This window comes from Haliotis asinina, chromosome 15, assembly GCF_037392515.1.
Source record: "Haliotis asinina isolate JCU_RB_2024 chromosome 15, JCU_Hal_asi_v2, whole genome shotgun sequence".
Taxonomy (NCBI): Eukaryota; Metazoa; Mollusca; class Gastropoda; order Lepetellida; family Haliotidae; genus Haliotis; species Haliotis asinina.
The window spans coordinates 43,739,577-43,750,299 of NC_090294.1; the positions used below are offsets into that span (position 1 = coordinate 43,739,577).

At 42.0% G+C, this 10,723-nt stretch overlaps 1 protein-coding gene across 1 annotated transcript in view; it reads left to right on the forward strand.

The window, feature by feature from the left end:
• Positions 1-6,203, forward strand: part of LOC137265446 (uncharacterized) — a 35,009-nt gene extending 28,806 nt beyond the window's left edge. The window contains exons 7-10 of the mRNA XM_067800845.1: positions 1,664-1,854; positions 2,306-2,412; positions 3,675-3,816; positions 4,316-6,203. Coding sequence (XP_067656946.1) covers positions 1,664-1,854; positions 2,306-2,412; positions 3,675-3,816; positions 4,316-5,567 — 1,692 coding nt within the window. The 3' untranslated portion in view covers positions 5,568-6,203. The remainder of the gene's footprint in view (positions 1-1,663; positions 1,855-2,305; positions 2,413-3,674; positions 3,817-4,315) is intronic.
• The last annotated feature ends 4,520 nt before the right edge of the window (positions 6,204-10,723 follow it).

The window sequence follows — 10,723 nt, forward strand, 5'->3', positions numbered from 1 at the left end:
CAATACAAGCCTAGCCATGTTACAATACAGGCCTTGCCATATTACAATACAATCCTAGCCATGTTACAATACAATCCTAGCCATGTTACAATACAAGCCTAGCCATGTTACAATACAGGCCTTGCCATATTACAATACAAGCCTTGCCATATTACAATACAAGCCTTGCCATGTTACAATACAATCCTTGCCATGTTACAATACAATCCTAGCCATGTTACAATACAAGCCTTGCCATATTACAATACAAGCCTAGCCATATTACAATACAATCCTTGCCATGCTACAATACAAGCCTTGCCATGTTACAATACAATCCTAGCCATGTTACAAAACAATCCTAGCCATGTTACAATACAAGCCTAGTCATGTTACAATACAATCCTAGCCATGTTACAATACAAGCCTAGTCATGTTACAATACAATCCTAGCCATGTTACAATACAAGCCTTGCCATATTACAATACAATCCTTGCCATATTACAATACAATCCTAGCCATGTTACAATACAATCCTTGCCATGTTACAATACAAGCCTTGCCATATTACAATACAATCCTAGCCATGCTACAATACAATCCTAGCCATGGTACAATACAAGCCTTGCCATGTTACAATACAAGCCTTGCCATATTACAATACAAGCCTTGCCATATTACAATACAAGCCTTGCCATGTTACAATACAATCCTTGCCATGTTACAATACAATCCTAGCCATGTTACAATACAAGCCTTGCCATATTACAATACAAGCCTAGCCATATTACAATACAATCCTAGCCATGTTACAATACAAGCCTAGCCATGTTACAAAACAAGCCTAGCCATGTTACAATACAAGCCTAGTCATGTTGCAATACAATCCTAGCCATGTTACAATACAAGTCTAGTCATGTTACAATACAATCCTAGCCATGTTACAATACAAACCTTGCCATGTTACAATACAATCCTTGCCATATTACAATACAATCCTTGCCATGTTACAATACAAACCTTGCCATATTACAATACAATCCTTGCCATGTTACAATACAAGCCTAGCCATGTTACAATACACTTTTCCGCATATCATTATATAAAGTCTCCCATATTCCAATACAAATTCCCGCATATATACCTACGCGAAGCCTCGCCATATTCCAATGGAATTTTACACATATCCCAACGTCCAACTCAGAGATTCAACATATCATTAAAGTTTCGACATATGATCACAGGTAGCCTCAGCAAAGAATAACAGAAAACACCCTCATCGTGTAGGATCTAGAATGGTTCATTTTTGAGTTACAAATGAATATAATTTGGTAGAAACAATACTAGAAAATGTTCAGTCTCTGTATGCATATATAAGATCCGTGTAGTGTTATTGTTTCGGAAACTACGTCTTATATACATAACAAACTAACCCTTATAACAAACTAACCCTTATAAATTGAAAAGGAGCCCCCTGGAGACCAGAGATTCAGAACCTGAGGAAAGACTTAATTTACGGCTCTAGCGTTGCAGAGAGGGCATGGCAGCATGGAGAAAATGTGATTCAGAGGCTGTGAGACAGACTATAGCAACACCTTTATTTAGATGGCAGATTTGCCATTTGCATGCGTGTTACACAGGTATCGAACATCCTGTCAGTCATTCCGAATTCATTCTTGACAGAAGATGCTCTGCTCTGGAAAGATGGAACACTTGCCTCAACTGTCCAAGTCCAGCAGAACATCCTGTCAGATTCTCTTCCTGTTCTGTCACCCGTTCATGATCAACACAACGGAAGTGGACCAGGAACTGAAGCAGAACGTCTTCTGGTCCAAACACGACCTTGACCTCTCCATCAGAGAAATCGATAAGAAGTAATCCAGATTTCTTGTATACTCTTCTCTCAAACCCAGTTGTGGAAAAGCCCATTCCTCATACAGTGTTGGGCATGCCATCACCCATAAATGTGGGTTCGAATCCCGTTTCGTCCCAATATTGTTTCTAGGTCAATCAACACAAAACCCCGCTTGAGTTTCACTGAAACAGAATTACAGCACAGTGTTACAGCACAAGAGTCCTTCATAGTATTAATTCTGGTTTTCATCCCACATTAACAGATAGACATCGATATGGCTTACAACTTTTACGTAAATAACTGTAATTTTGCGTTCATCAGAACTCACTCAGTGAAAGGTTTCCATTGGTGCATTGACTGCATATATGTTACGGCATGACCTCATTTGTTAAAGCATAAATTTACGTTCTTAAAATGTCTTTTTGACTCTTTTCACTCTTTTGTCAACAATACTGATGCGGATGTTGCAGAGCGCTACCTGTGACTGGATACACCAGCCCAGAGATGGAGGGTCGGTCTTTCTACTCTATGATCCATCCAGAGGACATCGCAACATGTGTGGCTTGTCACAGGCAACGTATGTTGTGTTTCATTGTGCATATCACTATATAATGCTATGTTAACAAGGATAGTTTTAGCAAGTTTAAAAGCGGACTGAGTGAGTTTGGTTTTACTCCGTTTTAGCAATATTCCAGCAGTATCACACGTGGACACACAGTCCTAGAAGTGAGTGAGTGAGCTCGGTTTTACGCTGGTTTTGCTATATTCCAACAATATCGCGGTGGGGAACACCAGAAATTGGCTTCAAACATTGTACCCATGTGGGAAATCGAAACCGGGCCTTTTCATAACGGTCGAACGCTTTAACCATTGGGCTACCCTGTCGTTCCTTTAAGGGCGGAGGTGTGGCCGTATGTATAAAGCTTTGGCAATGTCTGAATCCTGTCTTACATATCCCATGCCGGCATACGGATGGAACAATACTAAACGCAAAGTTAAACCTGACTCTGTTATAATACGAGATTTGAATCCGACACCCTAGACATAACAATAACCATTTAAAAAAACCTGTGGTAGCGACAAAGTTTTATGTACGATTCCACCAACCACATTTTAGTATCACTATCAATCCCGGTTTTCAGAAGGTGTTTTGCGTGGGTTTGTGAAGGAAGGCAGATGATGGGACAGGAAACGCTCACCCTTTATCAGAGTGAGTGAGTTTAGTTTTACGCCGCTCTCAGCAATATTCCAGTTATATGGCGGTGGTCTGTAAATAATCGAGCCGGGTCCAGACAATCCACGGATCAACACCTTGAGCATCGATCTGCACATTTGGGAACAGATGACATTTGTCAACCAAGTCAGCGAGCCTGACCACTCGATCCCGTTAGTCGCCATTTACGACAAGCATAGTGACCTTTCATGGCAAGCATGGGTTGCTGAAGGTCTATTCTGCCCCGGACCTTCACGGGTCCCATTATCATAGATCTGGGATCTTACCTATTTGAAAGCTATTCAGGAACACCTGTTTATGTCATGTTCGGAATTGTTAAATGGAAATTTCCTGTCTTATGATTTGAGAGTGACGCTTGGTAAGCCTAATGGAGTCCGCTTGTCACGCCGAAAAGACGGGTTTGATTCCTCACATGGGTAGTATCCATTTCTTGTATCTCCCGCCATTTTATTGGTGAATTGATACTAGTTGGGATTGGGGGCGTTTCTAAACACGGAGTATATGTATTCTTTTCAAGTCATGTGCGTTTGTACATGTGTGTATCTATGTGCATGCGTGTAATCACTTTAACCATGTAAACACTATAAGCCCCTTTCCTCTCTCAGTGACAGACAGCAGTGACGTACAAACCATGTACTTCCGGCTACAGAACAAACATGGCGGCTGGGTGTGGCTGCAGAGTCGCGGCAAGGTCATCTCGAAAAACTCCAAGAAGTTCTCCATAGTCTTCTCACATTGTCCCGTTAGGTAATATAAAACCATTTCTGTCTTTTACGTCAGTTTATCTTACCTTAGTTTTATCTTGTTTTATCTTGCAGAGAACGTCGCCAGTGTGTAAGGTACATTTCATATGATTCCCCTTCTACAATGCCAAACAGTTGCCAGTACGATGTTTTCCGAATGAAATAGATCCGGGGAAATAACCCTTGGTTTATGTCGTCCTCTGTTAATGCCTATTAACTATGGTGTTCTTGACGATGCGGGCCGACGCCGCGTCCACAATACATGTATGTAATATAGATGGTGTGTGGACGGTCCCTCGGATGACATAGGTTGATGTTAGTTTGTGTCCCCAGGGTCCTTCGAGCATCAAAAGGGGGCGGTGGGGTCGCCATTGCTGATATTGCTGGAATATTGCTGAAAGCGGCGTAAACCCATACTCACTCACTCGAACATCAACCATTGTCTCCCTCGCCACACAACTTTTAAACATTATCTATTCCAACATATGTCCGTTTTGTTGCAGGGAAGAGGATAGCACATATATCCAGCAGGAATCAGTCCTCAGACAGCGCTACGCCATCAACGACCTCATGTGCATATCACAGATGCCTGAGTACGGCTCAGTCTGGAAGGACGGACCGAATATCATGGATCCCAGCATGAAGAGAGTGTGCTTCCAAACCCACCCTGGTACACAGGACGAGACCCTGGTGGCGGTCCACAGTTTGTCAGGGGCACCCTGTCCCTCCAGCTGGCACGCTCTGTCAGACAGGCACTCACCCATCCTTCCGTCTAGTCACGTGGCCCACAAGATTTCCCAACGAGAAAAACAGCTCCAGTACCAGGAGTTCAAACGACGCCAGCAGACGATGATGGATCAGACGGCGTTCAAGATGATGACTGACTGGGAGGAGCAAGGTTATGAGTGTGCCCAAGAGGTTCCAGCACAAACAATGGATGAATTCAGAGGGCAGAATCTGTACCCCTGCTCCACAGACAATGGACACGATTCCATATGGAATACACCGGAGTTGCCCCCAAAGCAAGGGTTCCAGTTCGGCCGATTCCAAGCTAATGATGCTTCGTTTCAAAGAAGCATGCTTCAGTCTTTCTCAGCTCGGGGTTACAACTGTCCACCTTTCCAGATGATGCAAGGCGTTCCCATGTCGGGGTATTACCCCCACCCACCCTATGTCCATAACATGCCACCGTCCCCACCCCCATCACCCCAGCACAACCACTACAACGTAGACGTCTACCCTCGAATAACGCCCCCGCCTCCTCCACGTCTCCACTATGAACACTCGCTCCCCCGGGATCAGGGGGATTCAGATAGGACATTTAACACCGCAAGTTATTCGTGTTTTCAGCAGAACTATGTTGCAGCGCCCTGTATACAGGATTTACAAAGAACGGCTGAGAAATATTTAGGTTACTGCGAATACGAACAGGGAACTCGCTCTCTACAGAGACAACACGTGCCTCGAGAAAATGTCGGGAACTGTAGATCACAGAACAGTAGGTCCAGTCAAAGATCTATGGGACCGTATGAATCAGCATTCTCCTTACAGGGCTCCATGAAACCGAGCCCTTCATCTAGTCAGTCATGCGCCTACGCTGCAAGGTGCCGTGTGCGAAATAATGAACGGAGCCAATCTCAGGCTCAGGTTGAAAATCACATGATGATCGTGGAGCACGGACAGCCCGTGCACAGTAGAGGCTACATGGACCTTCCATCTATTGGCAGCTTCCTAGAGTATCTGAATGAAGTCTGAAAATATCAACCATACAGTGCTCATAAGTTCATGAAGGACAATGTAAATGTGCGACAACCTTGAATTTCAAAATTTGTTTGGATCGCCATGTATGTTTTTCTTTCTGGATTTATGTGTTTCTGTGACATTCTTGTGCAAGAATCATCCAGGATAGTGTGACGTCATAACTTAATACTGATCACGTGGTTATATAATGACAAAAGGGGAGACCACTGGGTCGAAAGATTACCTACGTAGAAGAAGCCTCAGTCTTCCACGTTAAACACTGACCAATGTGTCTGGGTTAAAAACTCAAGCAGCAATGACGTGTAACTGGGGAGTTTAAAACATATCAAGATATAATTATACATGGGACAAAATGATGAACTGCCATTCATCAAAGACTCTTCCTAACATGATAGTCTAAACAAAAAAATGTGAAATGTTTCTCGGGCGTCGGCGCGTCACTTTTATTTGTGCACGTTACATTTTTTATCGCCATTCGAAAAAAAATGTCTGGCCCCGTCCCTATCATCCATTTGTCCACTATAAAAATGAGTGCCTGTAAGTACGAGTGTGACTGAATCTACTACTCATTAACACGTGCTGAACCTCCCAAGCTGTATTTGAGTGAGAAAATAAAAATATGTTCCTCTCGCGCCACTTTTTTCAATCAAATAATTGTTTAAAAGAAAGTCATATCCCCCTCGTCACTTTTGAATAAAAATGTGCCCGAAAAACATTTAATTTCTTATATGCAGCCTTAGTAATGACTATTTATGATGGGATTGGATTCTTTGTCCCGTTTTCACTAAATATGCTTCAACCATTTTTGAAAAAGTATAAATGATCGGATGTGCTAAATGGAAACACACAAAGAACTAAACTAATATATTTTCAACAGCATTAAAATGAATTGAAAGCAAATCAGCAAATCAAATTCGCCATGCTTTTCCAAATGTGTTCATTTCCGCTTGGTTGTTATGTCTTAGAAAATGGCCGGTTTCGTTTGAGTCTTTGCGTTGAGTGGTTTACTCAATTGTTAGTAACCCGTAGGAAGCATCATTTCCGTTACTCACACACTAGTACCAGTAGTCTCCAGATGGCCCCACCTGACCCCGCAGTTATCTGTGTAAAGAAGCTACAGGGCCCGTTAGAAACACAACCTTCGTTCGAATTCCAGATACGGGTTTCCTCTTCGCACAGACTCGCCATATTTGAAAGGGAATTCCCTAAACCTGAAATCGGCCGTAGATATAAGCTGCTAACACCGAAGCTGACTATGTCTGCAACAAACCTTTGTCACATTAATATATTATGTGTATTCGGTGTACAGGTTCTGTATAAAGAATGCGAATACACTACCCGTGATGATCCGGGTTATAATTTGTGTTCAGAAAACCGCTTACTTGGCTGACACATGTCATCGTGTCCAAACAATACTCGTGCCATATGGCGGCGGTCTGTAAATAATCGAGTGTGGGCTTGATGATCCAGTGATCAACAGCATGAACAGTATAGGGACAGGATGACGTGTCAACCAAGTCATCGGGCCTGACCACCCGATGGTAGTCACCTCTTACAACCATGGATTACTGAAGACCCGTATCTTCATGGATCTTATCTTATTAATGGCGATTTTTGACACACTGGATAACTTTGCACTGGATGTTTGTTGTAAGTGTTCAGTACTAGACGCAATATATTAAGTGTTTAAGAAGAATCGTCAAAGAGTCCATGTCCTGACTCATAGGTTTTAGTGAGCTATGTCGTTAAATATTAACTCACTCACTCAAGGACAGGAACGTGCACGCCTGGACATCGTTACGCATCTGGGCCTAGATGTTCAAAGCTCTCTTAGCGCTACGATAGTCGTAAGTGCCATTCAGATAACATTACCCTGCGGCTAGCTTAGCGGTGAGCGCTTCGAAAATCTGTAGCCCGGAAGTGAACGAGTGGCACTGCTTACGGGGAGTTTGTTTCATGCATTTTGTGCTAAAACAGATTATAGGTCTTTGTGATATTATATTTCAGACTGTAGACATCTGAAATAGATGTAGACATCTGGAAAGGTGTAGGGGAAAGAACGCCACATAAGCTCTTAATCTGAACCTCTGCTGCCAACATTTCCCGCATTTTCATTTTACTTGCTTGACAACGATAACAGAAGCTGTATCGAAACGTCGCTCCGCCTGATAAGAGAAGTTGCTCATCCATAAAGTTTTGTTCTTATCTAATTCTTCAACTTCTAAACATGCCTCTCAAAGTTATTTCCCGCAGCAACTTGACCAACCAGAAGCAACATGTGATTAGTTTCGGTTTTATCACAATTCATGTGAATATTTTACAAAATGTATATACCATACAATAGTTGAACAGAAACGCGAATATTGGCACTTAATATTGTGAAATAAGGAAATTATTCGTATATGCCTGGTATCAAAACCCAGTGAACGCCCAACGTCAAGGGTGGTGAACATGTTACAATGACCTCCGCATTTTGAGAGTGTACAATTACGTCACAACGCAAATAGGTTTTATAGCCTTATACTGCGTATTTGTCCATTCGTAACTACTCGTCTCTTTCCGTGACCTACAAGAAGACTCGTACCCCTCTTGTACGCCATCATTGCCAAGAATCGCGGCCAACCAATCAAATCGTAGTAAAACGCATTTTAAACCATGAAAATAGCGGGACCGTTGAACTTTGAAACTTCGATAAACTATACCAAGCACAATTTAAACAAAAACTTTGAGCTTAGGGACGACCAACTTTCAACACTAAAACAAACATGCAAAAGTAACGACCGTATTGCTGATTTGTCCACGGGATGTTGGATATTCTAAGAGCCATGTTTCGAAATTCAGAGTTATCTTTCCTTGATAATTCTACTAGACATTTTTTGTCTCCATGCCCGTTTGCGCTTAGACAAGACCCAGTCGTAAACATGGCCACGAAAGGGGTACGAGACGCCATCCGGCTTGCCGGAATGACACGAGTAGTTACGAATACGTATTTGTCCTACCTGATGGTTTAGATCACATGCTAGCAAGTGTCCAGGGTGATTATTTGAGTTACATGTGAACAAATATTCTCATTTCAGATCATTTGAACACTGTTCAGCAACGACAGACGGTACTTCACACAAAAATGTGAAAATTTCAAGCTGAAATTCAACTAAAACCTTCTTAATCCTATCGATAGTCGAACTCCGTTCCTTTGGAGATTTCGGCTGTTCAACTCCATACAAATTGTGGAGCTCATCCCAAATGGTACATAAAGAACAAACATTTCGCAAAGAACTTGTGTCACACAGTACTTTAGTAAGGAACGGATTTGCTGAGTCGCAAGGTTCTTGCCGTGGTAGGGGAATTTGATTTCAATACCCAAAACTGCTTTAACACTATCGACGTGCTGAATCAGTGTCCAGACCAATAGCTTCACAGACGGTACTACGTGTAGCTTTGGCTTTCTCCCGTTCTGAAAACCACTCCTTTGACCTTTTCTTCAAGACATGCTCCTCGGTACCTGTTGAACCCTTCTTGACAACGTGAAGGGATTCATCAGCATGTGAACAAACATAGTTTTTCCTGTTTGTTTAGGTCAACGTTTGATCCAGAGCAGTAAAGATGAGAAGTTCTTTGCATTTTTGCACATATTCCCCCAACTTGTGAAATCGTGTTCAAACAATTGGTAATGCGTTCATTGATTTGATATATGTGGGTCTAGATACTGCTTATAACAGAGTTTTGCAAATCCGGTTTGTCAAGCATCTTGAATTTCCAAAAGAGCTTCTTTGTGACTTATGTTTCTCTTATATCTTTGATTCTCATACTCTTCAAGCGAATTACTTCATGTAACTCTGTGACTCATGTACTAAATAGATGCTCGTACTGAGCATTGGCAAAAGCCGGCTGGAGTCTCTCTGTGATGTTCTTAAAAGGCCCTGCTCTTCCTACCTTCTCTGCCTTATTTCAGCAACTGTTAGTGATGGCTCACAACCAAATAGGTCAACGTCCCCTTCATCTTGAGTGATGCAGCTGCTGATCTATTTAAAATCCAAACACAGCTTCATAGGCTTCATATTTCCACAACCATGCAGTCCTGCAACAATATCTAAACATTCCGACAGAATTCCAAGTGAAGTCTCACCGGAAAGTATGTCATTACTGGCAGCAGTTCTTATGTCAGGAACTACGAAATGTTAGGCAGAATTTGGGGGTGTAAATGACATTTAACCTGTTTTGACTTTTTGTTCCACCCATGCAATGGATATATTTGTCACGAAATAGCTTAAACCCTTTCAGTCGGAACATTTTGATTTGCTTACTATATCGCATTTGGCGAATGTCATCTGTACTAAGGAAACAGACAACATCCATGAAAAGCAAGAAGGCAACCTCTGTCAATGGAAATGCATTCAGTACAACCAGTTCGTTAACCTGGCATACAGTTCTAACAAACTATGTTTATTCGGTTCTCTCAGAACCTTTGGCAGCACTGTACTTATTTGAGAAATTTGGATGTTGGTCTCACCATATTCAGTAGATTCCGAGCACCTTTTTTCTCTTTCTCGCTTTCACCCTTGTTTAAAAATTGCAAGTCTCCGGGGTGTCAGCAACACTTATTTCCTAATGAATCAAGAAAGATTTATCATATTTGCATAGAATTTTGTTGAACATTTTGTTACTTTTTAGATGGGATTTTGTCTAAAAGTCGCCTGTGTATTCCTCACAGATCATGTCAAAAGCTATGAATATACTCTGGATGTCTTTAGTGTCTACATGTTTACAATCTGAAATGTAAAATCAGATATTTTAGTCCGTTGCTCTATCTCTCTGAAAGAATGAGTGAGTTACGTTATCACCGCTTAAATAACCATGTTCCGGTACGTTACATCGCGATGCGTTAGTTTTATGTGCGAGGAAGACCCGGAGTAATGCGAGCCTCAGACATTTACCGCAAAAGCACAGGAGAAAGAAAGGAGCAAACGGGGGTTTAAAGAAAATAGTCATAGACGACCAGGGGACACAACTCTGCACGACGCCTTGGACAAGTGAACAATACGTGCCCACCCTGCATTGAAGCATCTTATCTGAGTGAAAGACCATATACCGTTCACGGTCTCTAATATCTTAATGAAAATGTAACATTGAAACAATACGGGTCTAGTTTC